Source organism: Rhea pennata, chromosome Z, assembly GCF_028389875.1.
Source record: "Rhea pennata isolate bPtePen1 chromosome Z, bPtePen1.pri, whole genome shotgun sequence".
NCBI classification, from domain to species: domain Eukaryota; kingdom Metazoa; phylum Chordata; class Aves; order Rheiformes; family Rheidae; genus Rhea; species Rhea pennata.
Genome location: NC_084702.1, coordinates 60,961,204 through 60,983,168, shown reverse-complemented (window position 1 = coordinate 60,983,168; position 21,965 = coordinate 60,961,204). Strand labels below are relative to the sequence as shown.

The 21,965-nt window shown below is 37.1% G+C and overlaps 1 protein-coding gene across 2 annotated transcripts in view; it reads left to right on the top strand.

Moving 5' to 3' along the window:
* The first annotated feature begins 136 nt into the window (after nt 1-136).
* Nucleotides 137-21,965, top strand: part of NDUFAF2 (NADH:ubiquinone oxidoreductase complex assembly factor 2) — a 64,599-nt gene continuing 42,770 nt past the window's right edge. The window contains exon 1 of one of the 2 annotated variants that reach the window (XM_062600059.1): nt 137-330. In XM_062600059.1, the coding sequence (XP_062456043.1) occupies nt 204-330 (127 nt within the window). In that variant the 5' untranslated portion in view covers nt 137-203. Of the gene's footprint in view, nt 331-21,243; nt 21,315-21,965 lie in introns of those variants that run through there. The other variant, XM_062600060.1, reaches the window with a different exon arrangement.

The window sequence follows — 21,965 nt, the reverse complement described above, 5'->3', positions numbered from 1 at the left end:
ACGGGCCTATCACCGGCGAGAGGCGGCCGGGCTCCGGTCGGGTCTCTGGGAGACAGAGTCAGCTGGGCGGGGCGGGCGCGTGACGCGTGACGCGTGACGCGCGCCCTCGGCTCCGCTCTCCTCCCGCCGCGGGGGCGGGGCGCGCGCGGCCGTTGGCCGTTAACCATTGGCCGTTAACCGTTGGCCTGTCTGCGCGCCTCGCGATGAGCCGGCCCTGGCAGGTGCTGCGCGCCCTGCGCCTGCGGCTCCTGGGGCCTGCCAAGGAGCTTGTGGGCACCGATCAGTTCGGCAACAAGTACTACCGGGTGCCCAAGCACGAGACCCGCGCAGGTAGGCGCGGGGGGCCGGGAGTGCGCAGGCGGCGGCGTTAGCGCCCGAGGCGGGCCGTGGCGGCGGCCGGTGGCGCCGCGGTGGCGCCGCGGGCGCGAAGTGAAGGGTGTGTACGTGACCCCACGCGTGCCTCTCCGTGTGCGTGTGTCCCCTCCCTGCCCGGCTAAGGCTGCGGTGCGGCTCAGCGCCAAGGCATGTCTGGGGGCTGCCCGGGAGCCCGCCGCACGGCTGCGGGACCGCCGGTGGCATTTGCTGCCGTCTGCAGGGTAGTTTGGCTGCCGTTGCTGCCCAGGTTATGCAGAAGAAAGATTTCGAAGAGAAAGAAACAGCGCAGCTGCTAAAGGTACCAAAGGAGGGCTGGATATATGTAACCTTCAGTTTATGATTAGGCTGTTGCTTCAACATAAGAAAATGCAAAATCCTGTTATCGAATGAGTTTGGAGCATACTGCCAGCCTGTAGTAGGTAGGCAACAGTAAGTATGTTGATTCTTCCTAATTCAGGATGCTTCCAGTTAAATGTAATCTTCTGTGTGTGTTGACTGAATTTCCAAGGAGAAATAGTTTTCTAGGTTTCTGCCTTGTTTAAGGAGCCTAGGTATTCTCAGAGCACGTCCTCGTGTCATTTGCTGTAGAGGGCACACTTACACTGCACAGCCATGTATAATTTATTTCATGTAGCTTCTCTTCCCTGGAGATTTCTAAGTGCACGTGTTACAATATCGTTAACGATAGTGTGCTCCTTATTCCTGCACGATTTTGTTCATCTGCTTGCTGTACTCCATATGTGCATGGTCATATCAACTAGAGCATCCCTAGGCTGTGGAGACTTTCTGAACATGATATTCTTCAAAGTTGAAGAGTGAAAGCAGATAGTCTGAGACTGTTGATTATTTAAGTCAGTGCCCTTTTTTAAAAGGGAGGTCACACTTTCCCCTCAGAAATAAGTATTGAATTTAGTTTGCCTTCAGAACAGTTCTCAGATCTATCTTGCTATGCAACTTCATGAACCATGGACATTTGACTTAAAGCAGGTCTACTCAAACAAGTATCGGGGGAGAGGATGTGGTCACCCTTTCAGCAGCTATGTGGATTTCCTCTAGGTTAAAATAACACTAACAATTCCAGACTTTCTGCATCTTGTTTTCAGGTTGTGATCTTCATCTTCTCACTATTGGGGTTTGTGGTAGGTTTCTAAGAGGTGCACAAAAGATTACTAAAGAATGCCAGTTGTATTCTATGCAACTTTGTGTAAACCTTGGGAAGGCTTCATATGTCTGTGGAGTAGATCTGCAAGCTGAAAACTGTTTTATTACTCAGGGAGTCATCACCTGGTGTGCTTGAATGAAAGAGTCAAAGAAAGCAGCCACAAATATCTGAGGAGTGGAAGGTCTGAGAAGATGGCCTATCTGTGCTTGCTCGTAAGTTGGAGCATAGGTACCTTAAATTTAAATACAGAAGTAAATGTAAACTAACAAAATCCCAATTTGAACTGGGAGAGGGGGAAGACACCTTTATGACAACAAAGAGGTTCCAAGCAGTGAAATGATATTCTGAAGGAGACAGATTGCAGAAACGCTACTGTATGATTTTTTTTTTCCTGGGGTACAGCTATGTCTTCTAGCTTATGTTATAAGAAGCAATTAAACCTATGGTCACATTTCTTATCTATGATTATGAAATCATTATAAAGTCAGTCTTTATGAACTAGTAAAAATGATGTATTTTATCAGAAATATTGGAAGTATTTTTCTAGATACTTATGCCGGCATGCGTTTCAGGGAAAGCCCTATACTGAAACTTTGACTAAACTTTATTTAGAACTTTATTGTATGGTGGTTAGTGCCAATAAGAAAGTAGGGGGAATAGGACGTGGTTATTGAACTCTAGGAGGACAGTATCAGAGGCTTTTAAAGTTGGTAAGGAGCCAAGATCTAAAGTTAGATCTAAAAACATGTCATGGTATCCTTTAAATTCTCATTTTTTCATCAAATGAACTTTATAAATATTGAGTATAATGCTTCAGAGGTAATGTTGCACTGGTTTTGCTTTGAGCAATGAGGGCTGGCTCTTCCATAAGACCTTTGCAGTTACAACTCTGCCTGAAGTCAGTGAGAATAGCCCTTCTATAAATCTTCTAAAGGCTCTTGCATATTAAACATGTTTTCATGATGCAAATGACACAATGGAGTGTGGGTCAGTTGAATTATTGGTACTCTATTCTTCTACTTTACATTTTCTTCTCTCATGCTTCCTGTCTTTCTTATTTCCTAGTCCTGATCTGTTAAAAATTCTATACCACCAGCTTGCACTGCTACAATGTTTTACTGCCACCAAAATGGAGAGGAATTCTCTTCTCTGTTTTCTTTCTTCTTGCTGCTAACTTTTCAATGTTGTTTACTGGACCTTACTGCAGAAAATGTCATGGTAGAAAAAAAGAATTAGAATGATTTGGTGAAGAATAAACTGCAAGCTGGCACAGAAGGGAAAAGGAGACCATTCACCATGATAAGCTGTTAGATAGAGTAAGGTTATGCATAATATCTTGAAACAAAGTCAAGAGGTATCATTTTTTATAAAGTTTATTCCCTAACATTCACCTGAGTTTCTCTGCCTTCTTTTAATTTGCTCTTTAAACTCTTCTCTGCTGTGTCTGATCTGACCCAGCCCAATGTGTATTTTCTGGAAGAAATGATTTATTTCTATATCTATATCTATATATATATATATAAAAAGTCTGATAAACAGTTAAAGCTTTGTTAATTCTTTCCATGCTTCTCTTCTACCTTTGGAATTTACATAAGGGAAGGATTGTTATAATTTTGCTTTACAAAATGAAACTTGAGATGCTTGAAAGGAATGCCACGTTTTCCATAAATGTGTTTATTCATTGACAATTAATTCCTCTTCTGTTCTGCCTTTTTTTTTTTTTTTTTTTTAACATAGTTGGATAACAGGAAAATACGCAATACTACCACTAAAATTCTGTATTAAATTACTACTTCTGAAAATTCTGTAATTCAGTGTCATATATGTCACCAAGTGACATGGGGTACTAGCTGTGGCTGTAGATGTGTCTTAAAGAAAACACTTAACATCAGCAGAATGAAAGAACTTTGAATGATCAGAGCAAGATTTCTTTACAGGAATAAGAAACTGATGGGTGAAACTTATTCATAAAAGTGTTTGTATTTTTTTTTAATTATTGTTCTGTTGATTTGTTCTGTGGTGGTGATGATGAGGGAACTCACTGTTACAACCAGGCATGCTTGACCATGAGGTGCTGGATGTAACAATCGTTAAGGAAGGAGGGAATTAAGGAGAGTAAAAACAGTATGCATCAAGAAATTTCAAGGTGACTTCAATAAATTCAGGAAATTGATAGTAGAGATCCTGTGACCATTTAAAAAGAATAAGCAAAAAAAGCTGTGTAGGACAATTGGTACTTGTATTCTTCCCTCCTTCCCACAGATATTAAAGGCACAAATACAAATTACCCTATTTTAGAGGAAAGCTAGGAGGTTTAGGAATAAATTAACCTGGCTAAATCATGAACAAACGCCTCCATGAATCAAGTTAACTATCCTGGGAGCTGCAAAAATAGAGGAACAAATAAGCAACCTCTAAGTATATAGAAAATAGCAAAGTAATGAATAAAAACCAATATGGAATAGCTGCTTTGAAAAAAATCTGTTTTATAATCTTTTTTTTTTTTTTTTTTCTGTGTGGGCATTGCTTTATTTATCAGAAAGGAATTGTGTTTTGACCTGAGATGTCTGATACTTTTTGAGATCTATTCATAAGCAAAATTTTGACCATGTATGAGTTTACTATGTGGATGCACAGCAGGTTGGAAACTGTTCTGAGAGAACAATTAGAAATGGTCAGCTGGAGAGGAGTATCCATAGGGATCTACCAGCTGTCTGTTGAGGTATAGAACTATTCAAAAGCTATGTTAGTGATGTGGCTGAAGAACAAGAAATTACTTTTACTAAACTTGCAGGTCAGACTGTATGGGAGGAAGCTGGGAGTAGCTGTGAGCATCTCTGGACAGGATTAGAATTCAGCGGGCACATCAGCTGGGATCAAGCCGTGCTTATTTCTTAAAGAGTGTAAATTTAATTGTTAGGAGGTTCTGAGAACATGATCCTACACAAGTGACAAATCATCTTTCATGTTAATAGTGTTCAAATAATTTTCATGTCTATGTTATGTTATTTATTCAGGTTTACAGCCTCTGTCAGTTGTCCCTTGTTACTTTGTTTTACTTGGGTATAGGAGATTCTATATCCCTTAAACTTCCCCACCCATAGGTAACTTGGTTCACTGTAATTTCTGCTTATTTCTGTGGATGTAGGTTCTAATATTGTTTTTCTTCTGGTATGAGCAGTGAAAAGTTTGGCCTATTTCACAACAGGAAAATACATCAGTTCTCCCTCACATTTTATTATCTTGGAGCTGAGGATAAGTTAGTTCATGCTAGCACTATGGATGCACTCTGTAGGAAAGTGGTTACTAGTGGTTACACTCACTACCCTTGGATAGTAGTAACCAAATGCCCTTGGATAGTAGTAGCCTCTTGTGCTGATCACACTGGTGCACAACAGGTCACACCAGGATTTGTGGACTTTTGCGTCAAACCTCTGGTTTCTAGTCAGGTGGTGATGAAACTATAGTAACCAGGCTGTAGAGTCAGACTGTGACTAATGTGTCTGTTCTGTCTGTTTTGTTTTCTGCCATCAGAAGCCAGATGCTTTTTAAAATAGGGTAGGAAGTGGGTTCTTGTTGCATAGGGACTAACCTCTGTCCAGATGGTTGACTTTGGAAAAAGAAAGCCTACAGAGATAGACTGTTACCATTTCAAATAGATTCTGTGGAAAGTTACCTATGTTGGAATGCTTGGTAGTTATATTTAAAGAATTATCCAATTAGGCTGATTTTGTTTTAAAAACTTTTTCTTCTATGTAGACTTCTTCCTAAAGAAGTTTAAAGATAGTAGAGGGGGAAGAAACTTACTTTAGTCTACAGAATGTAGTATAATACATACAGGAAACTTCTGAAGTTCAGTTTATAAAGATATTAAGCATTTAAAAATGTGGAGTAGGGTGCTGAAAGGATAACTGCACTGAAGAAGTAGCCTCTTTATTTTAGTGTGGGCAATTATTTATTGTACATTAGGAAAATTTCCAGCATATGTAATTTGTGTTCTACATTGTGTCCAAGCCATACAGAGACAAATAGGGGATGGGGACGCCCTGAAAAGAAAATGAGTTCTATAGATAATGTTGTGGAGATCATTGCTGTTGTGTATGGGTTCTACTGCAAGGTCACTTCACTGTCTGCACCAGGCTTTGCTGTACTCTAGATTCAGGGAGGGCTAATTAGCTCTGGCACAATGCCAAGCCTAAGCTGTTTTTATCCATTTGTACTGTACCCAAGCAAATAAGCTCTTGGAGAAAACAAGGACTTGAAGCAGACTACTGCTTCTTTCTCTTTTACTTCCTAGACTTACTGGGTTTACCAGGACCCAGGCATGGGCTATGCACACTTGTGGGTGTTCTTGACCAGCAGAGATTGCCATTTTCAGCTAGAGGTGAGAGTACATGGCACACAGTATCTATACTTTCTTGTGCCTCAAGTGAAAGATGGCTGACAACTTTTGGCTGCACTGTTCATTGACAAGGGCAGTCTGTCATGCAAAGGATTCACTGTTTCTGTTACAATTTTTTCTCTCCTTCACTTAGTAGTCCAGGATTCTCCTGGCCCTGGGGCTGTGTCTAGATTAGTAAGGCACAGTAAGAACAGATCACTGAATCCAAATAGTTGATGTTGAGTCTCCTAAGAATCCAAAATGGCAGAAACCAAGATGGCAAAGACAGAACAGCCACGATAGTTCCCATCTGCTTAAACAGCCTTCTTACTGTATTCTTCAAAGGATGACTAAGATGATTAAGGGACTGGAGCATCTCTCATGAGGAAAGGCTGAGAGAGCTGCGCCTGTTCAGCCTGGAGAAGAGAAGACTGAGGAGGGATCTTATCAGTGCATGCAAATATCTGAAGGAAGAGTGTATAGAGGACAGGCCAGACTCTTTTCACTGATGCCTAGCAATAGGACAAGAGACAATGGGCACAAACTGAAACACAGAAAGTCCCGTCTGAACATGAGGAAAAACTTCTTTACTGTGAGTGTGACTAAGTGCTGTAGCAGGTTGCCCAGAGAGGCTGTGGAGCCTCCTTCCTTGGATATATTCAAATGCTGTCTGGACAGGGTCCTGGGCAGCGTGTCCTAGGTGACGCTACTTGAGCAGTGGGGTTTACAGTAGATGGTTTTTAAAGTTCCCTTCTAGACTCAACCATTTTTTTGATTCCTCACATCTCTATCATTTGTAATTTAGAGAGTTTACTTCAGATTAAATTTAGTTTCTGTGGGCTGAACATCTACATTATGTGCATTTTGAAGTTCTCTGAAGTGGTAGGGGAGTGTTAGGTAAATGCTGCATGGACTTTCATATTGCTGTGGAACATAATATCCTGTCAAGTTTTGAAATGCTTTGGAAGTAGAGATTCTGGTTTATTTTCATTTGGGAGAAATGCAATTTGTGTGCACAAAAACAACTTTGATAACCAAAACAGTATGTGATAAGTAGCGACAACAAAGGGATTTGCTACAAAACCACATTGTTGCTTTGAATCAAATCACTGCTGTAGACCTGAATGTCCTAAAACCTGGGATGTCCAGGTCAAACTGAAGGCATACAGTAGTATAGAATCACAGAATCAGTAAGGCTGGAAGGGACCTCTGGAGATCATCTAGTCCAGCCTCCCTGCTCAGCAGGGTCACCTAGAGTGTGTTAGGGCCGCATCCATGCGGGCCTTGAATATCTCCGGAGGAGACTCCACAATGTCTCTGGGCAACCTGTAATCTCGAGACCACCTTTATGTAGTCGTGGGATTGTCTCTTGAATCCCCAATTCTGGCTGTCACTGAATACTGTAGTTATTAGAAGGAGAGCTAGCAACTTGGATACATTTCAATGGAGTATAGGGAATCACTGAGGAAATTTTAAAAGGTACAGTAGCTGTCATGACATACAAAGGTGATTTTAACAGCTATTTTCTCTTATTTTAGAAAGATCTGAAGAGTAGTAGCAAAAGTATGAGCATGCAAGGGTATGACTATTCTTCTGGATGAACGGAGAAAGGCTTGGCAGCCTGGAAAGGCAGGGAAGGAAAATATAAAATTGAGTTGTTTACTGATACTGTTTGAGTCCAGTGGCATTAATTCTTTGAAAGAGAAAAGATGAACTTGAAAAGACTATACATACTGTAAGAATGAGAAGTAAATGATTCTGTAAAAGAAGGAATTGCTACAAGTAGAAAAGGAGCTAAGAAAAATCTGTTGCAAGTACCAAGACAGAAGGCAAAGACCCTGAAAAAAGAATCATTTTACCAACAGAAATACAAAAGAGTTTGAGTGTCAGGTTAATCATTTTCTCCAAATGTCAAATTTCAGATGCAGTAGGATTGAAGATGTGTAGTATGATATTTAACAGGGACTTTTCTTTTAAAATTGGGGGGAAAATAATCTTAAAAATAAAGCCAAATCTTCAATGCTACAGTGAGGTAGATTCATTCAGAAGAAAATGTGGTAGTATTTAAGGATATTCTATGAGTGAAACTTTACAAGACTACCTTAAAAAGTGATGACAGTGATTAAATAGTGCAGCTGCATTGTGCTTGTCTTGAGAGAAACATCCAGCATAACTCATTAACTCTGAGATGACTCTTCAGTTGCCAGTCCTGAGTGTGATAGTCATTGTATGCGATAGAAGATGGGAGTAGACAGTTGGGTAACAGTGATTGATGACTCATTTCAGTATCTCTGACAAGTGTTTCACTAAATAGACTAGATTTATCTATATAATGCATTTATTTTTCTTATTGTATAACATACTGTCAAGGAATCACCATAACTTTGCTACATGATGAATTGGTTTTTAGTGTAACATAGAGTAATTCTTAAACCATTTTTACTTTTTAATTACAACACAAATCCCTCATATGACTTATGCATTTATTAGAACAAAATATCTTTTATAGGAAATTGGTGATTATGTGTTCCTTTGAAAAGGTTTATAAGTCAAGACTTTTAACAGAGATTTATTAAAATGCATTATTAAAGGAAAAAATGCAGGAAGATAAGAGATACTAAGTGTTTAAGATCTGGTGTATGTTTTTCATATATATTTTTTTTCAGGCTGGTTAATGGGCAGCTTATTTTTCAAACTATCTTCAGTATCTTCATTGGTACTGACATTTATTGTAATGGTTAAGAGTTAAAATGAGTGTTCTATGAAATTCATGAATAGGCAAGTTTTTATAAGAGCATTAGATCAATACAAGGAAGCAGTTTTCTTTGAATCATTATTTATCAGTGCTAAAAGTACTAAAACAAAGGACTCCAAGAAGTTGATGAGGAATGAGCAATCACTGAAGTAGTCAATTCCTGTTGATAATACTAGTCATCCTAGAAAAAGCTTGAGCTTTATGGTTCCCTTTGAAACAAAAGGGGAAAACAGTTGATGGATGTTAGACTTGGTTTGGAGCCACAGCTTACCAGGATTATCTGGAAAAAGCCTGGAACATTCTGTATCTGTATTTTATTTTATTTTATTTTATTTTTTTTAATGTTGAATAAACCTTGTATCAGGGCCCCATGTTGCCTGATCCTGTGATGATCTGAGCTTTAATTCAAAAGCTGACAAGCAAAGAATGTGTTTCAGTTTGTCAGATGAAAAACAAGGTGAAGTTGTAGTAGGCAAGTTTGTCTTGAATTATTCCTCAGAGTTTTAGTCTTTTAGCTTTATTTCAGCATGGTAGTGCTGAAATATTGCTGTGTTTTTGGTGGTATTAAAATTGAATTGAAAGGAAAACTACATTTAAAATTGGTGACCAATTACTAATATTTTTATTGTAAGGACTATCTGAAAAGTTACATAACCAGGTTTCAGTCCTAAAGTTTGTTGCTCTGATAATTGAATGTAAGCACTGACTTGCATGGTAAAACTTTTCTTTAAATGGAATGCCCAGTTAGGTCCTTATTTAGGTCTTGTGTTTTGTAGAGAAAAGTAATTGATAAATCAGAAATGTACAAATAAGTAATAATTTGTATAAGGAAAAGATAGTAATTGATCAATTGTGTGAAGCATGTAGGATATCCTAAATCATATAGACTCTAGACCTTAATAGAAATATAATTAAAAAAAATGAAAGTTAGAAAAACCTTACAATTCTGTTGGGACTAAAACATTCCTTTGTGGTTGTTTGTTGCTGTGTGTTTGTTTGATTTTTTTTTTTGTTTGTTTGTTTGTTTGTTTTTATATAGTGGCCTGTTCTCTCTCAGTGTTTGAGAACAGTAGAGTAATTTTACTATTTCTTTTCTAAAACTTCATGGTGAAAACTAGGTTATAAAACATTCCCAAAATGCATTATAGCATATATGCTTTGGTGGAAGGAAAAACATCTCATCTCCAAAGCATGTTTTCTGAGGTTAGCAACAGCTTGTTTTTGATTCTGGATGTTACCTTTCTAACCATATGAATGAAATCTGAGGAAGAGGCAGGGATAGTATGAAGCATTTGTAAATGGTATATCAAGTGCTGCAGATATCACAGATTGCAAGCTAACTTTTCAAGTGTAGGTTAAAAGTTAATAAACACATTTTAGTTATACATGGCTAATTCTAAGACTTAGGGAAACTCCAAATTTGAATCATGATTAATAAATATGAAGCCAAGTTAAGTGACTTAATTATTTTGGTTATGGGAGCAAGAGTATCCAGAAAGTGTTTTCTCATATGAAATATCCATATATAGAGATATATATATATGTGTGTGTGTGTGTGTTTGTATATCGAGAGAGACAGGAGTGTGTGTGTGTGCACACAAGTGTACACACACACACACACACACCTACCTATATAACTGTGTATATAGAAATAGATAATTGACCATTATAGATAGTTAACAATTATAGCTTTGTCCAGATGGTGGCACCATTGCTACAGAAATGATATATAGCCATTGCTTACTGAATATTCCTTTCAGTTGAGGCTTCATAACAAAGAAATGGAGCTCTAAAATAATTGTGTGTGTATACATTTGTACAGAAATAAAACTTGCATTGCAGACTGCCAGCTTTTAGAACAGTAATTCTGGAAAGACAAAATAGCTTCTCAGTCTGGGTGATACATTATGCAGCAAAGCAATTACACTGTGAAGAGTGCAGATTATCAAAGCATTAATGTTTGAAAAACATTGTTTGGGTGCAGTGATACGTTTTTTCCTTCAACTGCCAAAAATGAGTTGACAACAGGTATGATATGTTAATCTCACTGACTTGAAAACCATGAATAGCAATAAGTAGTCATATGGGTAAGCAGTGACTTGCACCTTATCTGTTGCTAGGGCCAGGTTTGATCTTCAGTGTGTTCAGCACATTGGTATTAAACTGAATTGCTGATCTTATTGAATTTGCCTGCCACTATTAAACTTTATATGCTGTGCATTTGTACCTTTAATTATTGTGGTTGTTTGATAGCCAGTTCTGATTCTTTTCATGTTTTGTTTGTTTGCTTTTTTTGAGGTCCATTTGACATTAAAGGTCAGAGTGAGAAAATAAATATATACATAATTTCCTTGTGTTAGTGACTTTCTCTTTTTGCCGTAATGAAAGAAACAATCAACTTAGGTCAAATAAATGTATTTAACAGATAAAGTTAACTGAGATTTTTCCAGCTATCAACCATGCTGACTTAAACAGCTGCTGGAGGGGTCTAAATAACAGTCCTTTCGGTGTTCGTAACGAATGTGTTCCACTGCATGTCTTTTCTAATAGTTAAAATAGCTGTAGGGCACTTTGTGTTTGTCTTGCTGAAGTTGCTTCCACTTTATTTTCCTATCTGCATATTGAAAAGTGGTGCTACTTGTTCTGCTATGTGATTCCATTGGACTGTTAGCCCAGGTGAGCCTATTGCAGGTCCAGAGAGGCAGGAGAAGAGCAGGTCCAGAGTGTAGAGTTTTGTCACTTTCCTATGAAACTGTCTTGCCCATTTTTCATCCTGAAATGAACATGATCGCTATGGAGCTTCGAATGTGTTGTAAACATGATCAGATCAATCTTGATCATTGTTGTGTTGTCATACCTGCTTTATGGTTAAATTCTATTACCTTTTGCCTCAGTTATCCTGAAATACAAGGAGAATTCATCTAATTTTTCTGGTTCAAAAGGTCATTAATATAGGTAAGAAAGAACAAATCGCCTGCTTTGTATAAAGCTTTAGTGTTTGAAATTGTATTACTGAACTAAAGAAGAAATTTAACATGCATCATAGATTTGAAGTGTGTCTGTAGCTGGCAGAAACCATTTTTTAAGATGTCTGTGCGATTAGTTTCAGCTCATTAATTGTATGAATTTGGATTAACAAGATCATAAATACTGTCCAAATGTTTTGCAAATTGTGACTGTCATATATCTTCAGTGTCCACTTTTGTTGGGAGCTTGTTTGACATAATCTTTTTTTTAGAAACATTTTCTTACTGTGAAATAAAACTAGGAATAAAATTAAAACATTAAAAAAAATGGAGGGGGATACATTATTATTTAAGGAAAAGAGTAAGAAGAGTAAAGAGCTAAGCAAGAGAGTGCAGTTGGGAAATCTTAGTAAAAGAGAAGTTAAATAAAAGGAACTAAGAAAGGTTGGCACGCTGTCCTGTGGGGCCACTTCAACCTTTTCAGTTTATCCTGAAGAACAGAGGAGGTGGTAAGGAATTTTGACTTCTGCTTTGTGCAATAAGTTTTTGCACAGTAAGTTTTTATGTGTTTTTTAAATATTGTGTTTGTGTGTGTATATATATATATATACCTTTAAAATACTACGTAAAGTTTCTGTTGTAAGAGGTTGGATAGTTTTAAGAGAAATAAGAACTGCTTTGCTTTGAGGAAAGGGAAGAATGAGTTTCGTGCTCTGCCTCTTTGTACAGGAGTTGCACAGAAAGGAGTAGGACTTAAAAAGGAGCATGACAAGGGAATTAGATGAAATAGAGAAGTCCAATCTTAATTTCCAGGTGTTCATTGTTTATGCCATGTGCATATGAGGTGCAAGGTGTTATGATTTTCTCCTTCCTTGAAGAGAAGGACTAAGTTAACTTCTTCAATTTAGAAGATCTGGAAGCACAATCAAAAGAAATTGCAGCCAGTATGAAATTTGCTTCCAGGGAGAAAGGTCAAAGAAAGGATGGATTTGGCAGATTTCTGGAGGTGGTGATCAATGCTGTAAGAAATGAATGTGTCACAAGCTTTGGAGTTCATGAAGAACACAGACCTACTGACATTTTGTACTTGTAAGAGGGATATTGAATTTGGGGTGGGGGTGAAGGGAATTGGTCCACTGAACTGTCAGCCGAACAGGTAGAATGCACAGTTGTATAGCAGTAGGCAGCAGGATGATCATAGCAGAGGCCGAGGAGCACTCTGAAGATGCAGGCAACAAGAAACTTAAATGTGGCAGAACTAATGCCCTTGAAAGGGGTCATATTCATTCTGGTGTCCAGAGAAAAAGTGAAAATTGGTGCTGGTGAAAATGGCATCATCTTGGCCAAAATGTATTTGATTGTTATGGTTGTTAGAGAGAATGGGATAACACAATTATATAAGGGTCTGTTGATTGCATATAATAGGTAGTTTTACAGGGGTGTTGTCTAGAAGCATACTGGAAGAAAAATGCTTGTTTGGCAAACGGGTGCCTCTAAATCTACCAGCTTGTTTCCATAGCTTGAGTATTATTTCAGTCTTGCAGCAGAAATTCTCTTAATGTAGAATTTCCAAAAAACATAGTTTTCTAAGCAACCTTGACTTCCCATGTCCTCTGTAGTAGCTCTTTATTGCCATCAATTGTTTATTTGCTTCTCTGTAAGAAGATGGCAGAAAGGTCCAGGACATGAATTGGGGCTTCTCTCCCAGTGCCATGGAATAATTCTTTCTTTTCCATTGAGGAGTCTTAATTAAGATGATCTAATGAGGCAGGTTGGAATAATGGCAAGAACACTACTAAGTGCTTTCCAGCCTGCCCACCTGGTTCTGCCCACTCCTTTCTTAGCCTTATCTGTATACAGTATTTAAATTTGTGTTTTTTTGTTTGGTTTGCTTAGTGCTAAGCAGTGACTGAACAGCATGGTCAAGAATCTTCAAATTTAACAGTGGCAGTAGGAAGGTACTATGTAGGGAGGAAATGAAGTATAAATCCATTGAGATCAATTGCTACTTCTTGTTTTGTTGAGTAAAAAATTAAATTTCTCCTGCCTCCCATTTGGACAGGTTTATTTATCATGTTTAGCTTTATGGATCAGGAAGCGCCACTCCAAAGGCTCATAGCAGCTAAGGCAAGGTCCTTCCTGAACCAGAGGAGAAATAAACTATGGAAAGACCTGATGGAATGCATACAGTTAAGGTTCAGAGTTTTCCTGCAGCTATGCCTCTCTCACAGAACTATGGATTAAGGCTAGGCACCTGTAAGTGAAGAGGAGTTGCACAAAAAGACAATGTTGGCAGTCAGACATACCCTTATTCCTTTTTTTATGCCAGTATCACAAAATAATGACAGATACCCTGTCCATAACTTACCATACATGTATACATATATGTTGATTTACAGTAGCCAAACTGCTAGTGATTGCTGTTCTGAAGTTAGCTGTTTAAAGCTAGCATGTTCAAGCACTGGCACTGTTCAAGCCAGTTACTGTGTGTACAGGGAGGGAACAAGAGTTTCAACCAGAAACAGCTCTCTGCTGAGTGACAGCAGTGTACTGGCTGGTGATCTGGCTTTTAACTGGCTTTTGTGAACTGTGATTCTCTTTGTATGTCTCTAAGCTTTGCTAGTATACTTCCATTGTACACAGTAGGCTTACTGTGTGTGTGTGTGTGTATGTGTATATATATATATATATATATATATATATATATATATATATATATATAGTTCTGTATGAACAGTAGTTATCAAAGTTTGCTGTACCAGTATGTTTTCATTGCAATTTATTGAAGTACATAGAAAATCATCACTATTAGTATGAATTACTGTCTCAAGACCCCCAAAAAGCTCTGCACTGAGTTTTACCACACAGTTGCATGGCTGTAGATTTTACTTGTTCACCATGGGAGTCTTTGCAAACAATTTTTTGATTGTTTGATTTCTTTTGCAAAAGCCCATGTTGTAGTACCCAAGGGAAGATGGAAATATCTAAGATACTCAGTTGTGGATGTCCACATCTAAAGAATGATCTTATTTTTCGCCCTGGAGGCATGTTGCTATGAAAATCTTATTGTAACGGATCATGGACTTTACTATGAAAAACAGTTGGAAGACACAGTTGCATTTATCTGAATTTACTTCCACCCACCCCCCGGCCCCTATTCCAGTTAAAGAGAAGAATGAATCAGATGGATGGATGAAGATGGAAACTGATTGTCAAGAATTTGTGTTAGTTACTGCTTGGTAGAGTTTATCAGTCTGTTCTGATGGGAAAACTTATTTTGTGTGCTTCTCTGCCCTTCCCAACTCCCCTCCTCCCCCCAAAAGAAACATTTTAATCATCTGTAACTTGAAAAGTTGGTTTGAATTGTCTTGGCTTGAAAGTTTGGAATATCGAGAAGTTTGTTTGTTAATTGTTTCAGGCTCTGCTTACCAATATCACTATACTTTCCCTTACCATGCAAACTGAATGTAGTTAGTAAACTCTGACTTGGAGCAGGTTTTTACAGCTTGGTCACTGGACTCTCTTAAAGAAGGCGTAATAGAAATGCTGACACAATTTTACGTTATCTCTGGTAATCAAGACAAAGTAGCTAGTGATTAAAATACATCTCCTCTCAAACTTTGACCTCTTCTGAGCTGAAAGGGATTGTGTTCCCTTGCTCAAGTGTTCTTGAATCCCTGTAGATATATTACCCTGGGTTCAAAGAGTGCATTAAAGGAAATCCTTCTGTAGTAGGAAGATAACGGCATAACTTGAAAGAGGAGTGTAACTAAGTAAATGTAAATGGAGAATTAAATAGAAATAAATTGTGTGAGCCAGAAGAAAAGAAATTGTTAATAATAATAGTACACACAGTAAAAGCCAAATGCAAATTCCATGTGGTACTTTGTTCTACTCATCTGAGTAAAGTGCAAATGTAGATCCTCTTCATGGATGGGTGAAGAGAGGGAATAAATCTTGTATCAACTTTTCTTTTAAACCTTTTTGTTAAGTTGTCAGGCATGGCCTGAAACCAAGTGGCTTTGATAGCTGGTTTCCTGGCTGTCTAGGCAGAATAGGCGTATTAAATAGTCCAAACAAAATACTGTCAGGCATTAATTAATGAACTACCAGGTCAATATGTTCTGCATATTGTTCAGGTGTGCTGAGTGGGTTATAGACATCCTTACTGTTACAATGATGCTACTCAGTGTAATCCAATGGGAGTGATGTTTCCTGGTCTGTGTTTGTCAGCCCTCTTTACTTTATCTGTCTCTTTGTAGATCTCTTAAGTTCAGAAAAAGGTTAGGGAATCTCAAATTCTTCCTTACTGCAAATTCATTATCTGTAGAAAACTGTTTTGTTTCTTTCATATCCTACCAAAAATCCTAAAAAGAGGTGCATCTCTTCTGAAACTGAAGGAGGCAGTGTAGTTTAAAATCTATTACCAATAAAAGGAGCAAAACTTCTAAGTGTATAATGCTTATGAGTTGTAAGCCATGATGTTGTGCATTTGAGTGAATGATGGGAATAATGAGATAGACAGTATTTATCCATTAAGTGTTTAAAGTTGATATAAGAGGAGGAACTCTGGATAAACATATGGACGGGGATGATCAGCCTGATTAGTAAAGACTGAATGTATCTACAGATTAACTGGAATTTTCAGTTAGTTTCACTTTACATTTTGTGGTAATGGAGAAGGTAAAGGAAAACTTTGAAGTTAGTTTGTGGATATTCATGGAGGTTGTCTGTCTATCCAGGGAATAAGAAAATAAATGAGGGTTGGCTGACACAGACCAGTTTGTGATGGGAATCTGCCTGGCTCAAACTGTAGAAAGACAGTTGAGAAAGGGAGAGTTTGCAAAGCAGTTTGAAAACAGAATAACTTGTAGCTTAAGTGAAATATCCCTGTGAAGGGTCTAAAGACAGCATTGACATGCTCAGTTTGATTAGAAAAGCTATCTTTGCAGTGGGGTTATAAATTCATGAGTAGAGTAGGACGCATATGCCAAGTCAAGAGAAAATAATGTTGTAGCAGTTGAGCCTGGATGACAGTTTTAGTATAGTGGAAAATGAGGAAAGTTTTATTGAAAAAAAAATCTCATGCAGAAAGAACCTATAAATTTGAGATATGTCTCTGTACTTAGGATAAGAGAGCTCCAATTCTAAAATAATACCAGGAAGTAAAAAGCAGAGTGATGGCCTATCTCATAGTGATTGGAAGAGGAGGAAGGAGAATAAACCCATTTTGGAGATGTTGATTTTAATATAAAGATCAGTCTATTTGGGAGTGATGGAGATCTTAAGGTGGAAGGAAGTAGGTGTCAGAGTTAAAAGAATTTGTATTTGTGCAGGAGATAGGCAAACTGATAGTAAACTGGAAGCAATTGTGGAAGAATGTTTAGCAGTAACTTGCATCAGAAACAAGTGGTGAAAGAGATTGGCATTTTGTACTGCATAATGTTTGTGTGAGGGGTGTTTGTGTTATGCAGATAGTAGTGTATCCAGAGATGAAGTGCAGAAAGAGAAAGGGGGACCAAGGACAGAGCCAGTACCATAAGGCAGTAGCCTAAGAAAAATATTGCGAAATAGTTATTGTTTATATATTTGAGAGCAGCTGTTGAAACAATTGCCGCAAAATCTGTAGTGTACTGGAGCTTTCTAGCTCATCTTGTTCAAAATGCTGATGTGACAGAAAAAGCTGGAAACTAGAAGTAGCCTAGGAGAGAAAAATGTAACTACAGCAAGAAAGTGTTTTTTATTTTTATTTTTTTTTCATGCAGTATTGTTGACAGACCACAGAGGAAGTATCATTAAAGAATAAACAAGGATATATTGGAAATAAGGGAGCGATGACAAAGATTTAGATCAAATCAGAGATTTTACTTAGTAATGGATATAGCTAGAAAGAAATGAATTTATAGAGATGGGTAGGAAAAACACTTTTCAGCAAGAGCTTGAGTGTTGGATGATGATACATCTTTAGGATTCAGTTATTTGTAACTGCTTTTTGAGGCAGTACAATAATTTGGAGGGGGGAAGAGAAAAGAAATGTATATGCAGTTAAGACCAAGTCTTGCTGTGTTTTGTTTTGTCTTTTTTTCTCCACCAAATATTTCTCATACTAGTGCACTATGCATTAATGTCTATTGTTTCTTCGACATTTAATTTGAAATACTGCATAAATGTATAATGTGATATAATGTCAGTGTAATCTGTGCAGCATTCAGTTCATTGTTTTTGGCCTGGTGCACCTGCTGCTTAGAAGAGGGTAGCTTTCAGCTTCATTTGAATTATATTTTAAATATTGGTCTAGTTAAAAAAAAATGAGAATTTCCATCTGTTCAATTGTCATGCAGAAGAATATTTTATCTCTGGAGCACATTATCACATCTAAAATTGACAGCGTTGTCTGTGGGTGTTTTTTTTTTTTTTTTTTGTCCCACTTCCCCAGGCTTCTTTTGGTACAGTTCTGATTAAAAAGAAAGAATTCTGTAGTAAAAAATGAACCTGTCTCAAATAATGAGACATAAATAATTTTTCCTGACACTTCTGTGGTGTTGCAATGGCCAGTAAAGTTAAAAATATGCAGTATTCACTAGGTTTGCACTTATTTACCCCTCACATTTCCAAACTGTGAAGCGTATAGCAATCACTGTGTTTAATTTTAGTAACAATTTGCAAGTTGCAATAACACTTTACCCTTTCTGAATTCTCTGCTCATCTGTAGCAGGCATTCCACTGAATAGCTGTATGTGCTTCTTTTTCTCAGAATAGCTTCCCAAGGCATGTTGAATGGCTTCTTTTCTGTCATGCTAAAAGGAGCTCACAGGTGATGAACCCATGCTTCTCTGAATTAAAAAAAAACAAAAAAACAAAAAAAAACAAAACAAAAAAAAAAAACAAAAAACCCCTTTGAATTCTCAGAACAAAGTTTCTAATTTACTGAATATTGCTTAACTGAGAGTCTTTTCAAAATAGATTGAAATATATTGCCATTGAGCAATTTGCAAACTGGAACTTTTATCTTTTGTTAATTTACTTAAGTTATCTTGTGTTAAATCATATTACTATTGTCTTTTTAAGTGCTAGGATTTTAAAAATATTATATTTTCTAGAAATCTGGTGTAATAGAAGATCTCCATACTGTTGAGCGAGATAGAAACTGTTAATAAGGGGTGACTTCTAGTCAGGTGTTGACAGTCTACGTGAGTAAGGCAGCAAACAGTTGGAATAAAGCTGCCACTGGCATTATGGAGTTTTAAATCATTTTGTAATTCAAGGAGGGGGTTATGGAGATACTTAAATGTTTTTCTGTAATGTATTGGGCAACATTTGCCATTTTTTCTGAAATTCTGTGGGATGAGGTTCAAGAATGCCTTGAGTATATTTGAATGCATTGAGTATGTTGAGTATATGAATTAAATTATGGGGGAGAAAATATGTACTAAGATAAGGAAAGAGCCAAGTAAAAATGGTGGAAGTGCTAATTAGCAAAGAAACAAAGTGAGAATGCTGGCAAAAATGTAAAGAAAATGTGGAATTATCTCAGAAGATGTTATTGGGTGCTTCTGAAGATTCGTGTAAATGTGGATGAGAAATAAATTGCTGAAGATGAATGAGAGCTAAAGCAGCACTTAAAGATCAGTTTAGAGGAAAAAATCTGCAACTTGTTATAAAAATGAAATATAAAAAATGCAAAATGTATTTAAAATACAAAGGAGGAACTGCCCATTGGGATTAATTTTTTAAATATTAAAGACTTAGCATTGCATTTGCAACTGACAAGAAGTGAAATAGTAGACTAAAAGGAAAGTAATCAGTAGCTTCTTCCATATCAGTAATGATAAGTATCTAGCTAGTATACCTATAAGATGTTTAATAGGTGCTAAAGAAAACAAAAGGGGGAAAGATGATTAGAAAACAGAGTAAGTAATTGTAAGCACATAAGGACATCAAAATAGTGAGAGATGATTGCACGTTACATTCAGAATAGGAATAAAATACGTACTTACACACGTACACACATTATATATAGTATTTTAGCCAACTCTGCCATTCTCAGTTGATACTATTGCTGTGATGGTGAGATGTACACATCAGCAGTTAATCTTTTCTTATAGAAGGACATCCATTGATTGGTTTAATTTACAGCTGTAGTGTTCACTTATGTGCATGAATGTCTTTTATATAGCTTAAAATCATCTTGACTTTGCAAATTGTTTTTGGATAAAACAGAAACAATGTTTTGTCTAATGGACATGTAAGTCATTTCTGATATTAGCTGATATTAAGGTTATGACTCAGTATCATCGTACAAGGAATATCCTGATGTGAAATATTAATTTAACTTCCCTTTCCATTGCCAACTTCCTTCTTGGACTTGTAAGTCAAAAAAAAAAGGGGGAGGGGGGAGTGGGGAGAGAGATCTTGTCCCTCCCTCTTCTGCTGACCATATGGTATGGAAAACATTGGATGAAGGAAAGAGTATTTAAGGAAGTACCACAATCATGTTTTCATTTTCAGTGCTCCCCTTTCTATGCTTTTTCATCAAGCAAATTGGCAGTACTCTACTGAGCCTGCTGTTTGTGAGGCAAGTTACAGCAGTGATTAAATTTAGAGAGCCTCTTGCAGCTGTACATGGCCACCAAATTCTACATGACCCAGACACTCCAGGGACAGAAGTTCATGTAGAGGGGAGATGCTTTGTCATCTGAAGCACCTGTGAGATAGTGGGTTGTGCTCTTTTTCTTTTTTCCCTTTTTTTTTTTTTTTAATAAAGGAAATATGACATTGACAGGTGTTTGGGCTGACTTTTGAGGAGTAAGTGAAAGAAAGATGAATTTGTGAAACAACCATAGGAACTTGCACTACTTTTAGGATGGTCTAGGAATCTGGACATAAATATTAATGAGCACAGAAAACTAGATTTTGATGGCAAATATCTAAAAGGTTTAATGCTCTTTTTTTTTCTCCTGTTACATCAAAGCTATACAGAACTTCTTCATGTTTTGCATATAGCCTATTTAATAAGATTTTTCTTATGACTGTAAATCTCATTGTTGCTTATCTTATTGATGCAAAATAGTTGAAAGCAAGACCTGATGTGTAAGATCACAGAATAAGGTTGTGTGCCTGATTAACTTGGATGCCCTCATTCCAGATGAGACTTTCAAGGCTATCATAAATAATAATAAAATTGAGTGTTGTTGGTAAGATGATTATTCATATGATTTTGCTAAAGGTGCCAAAATTCTCAAACACAAATTTTTACAGGAATATGCACACAAATTAGTATTATACTGAAAAAAATGTATAGAGACTGCGGATTGACTATGTTCCGTTTAAAAAAACGTAAACTTTGTGTAAATTGGGGGTGGTACAATATTATTATAGTTGACTTTATTCAGCAATGCTTACAAAATACTAAAAAAAATTTCATTTATGCCTGAAAAAATAAGCATAAATAAGCATTTTCATCTGCTTTTTAATTTCACTAGGTCTTCATTTGGTTAATAGGACAATTTTTTTCTAAGGATCCGGCAGGTAATGGAAGCTTTCAGATTCTGTTTTCTCCTCCTCCGCTGGCAAAACAAGACAAAAGTCAGTAAGAAAAGGCCATTGAAACAAATAAGGACAAGAAAATGCAGGTTAGAAGAAGGTGGTTAGGAAATCAAGCTCACTCCAGGAGAGGTATTTTCCTACATCCTGATGTTGATTCTTTTCTCTGCTATTGCTGTTGTCCAAATTCTTATCTGCAAGCTCTTCCTGAGAGAATTTAAGCGCAGGAGTACCCTACTAGAAAGCTTGCTATTGTTGCAGTATGAAATCTTTGCTTAAATACATTAAAAAAAGAAAAAAAAATAACTGTTTGGCTATTGAGAAGAAAAGCCAAAGAAGATGTGATGGATTGTAGTCATGATTATTAAAGGTCATGAGCAAGGCAAGGTTTGTAGATAGAAGGCAATACTGTTTTTTATTAAAGAATCAATATACTTTCAGAAAAAATAGACAGACTTCTGATTGCAGAAATACATCCTCAGTTCTGAAACAGAAGTAGAGTATTTCAGTAATAAATATGTGAATTGGGGACTTTGGAAGGAGGTTAATACAATCTGCAGGTGGTTTATTTTGCTGCCATAAAATTGTCATTTTTTTAAAATATGAAATTCTGCTGACAACTTGCAAAAATGTAAGTTTCGTTTCATCTTAGGTTTATCTGACTTCAATATTACTTGATTTTTTTTTTTTTTTGTATCTGCAGATGACAGAATTCTATCCTATTACAGCTTTTTACATTACATAGAATTCTGTAAAATAACTTTTTTGCTCAGAAATAGATTT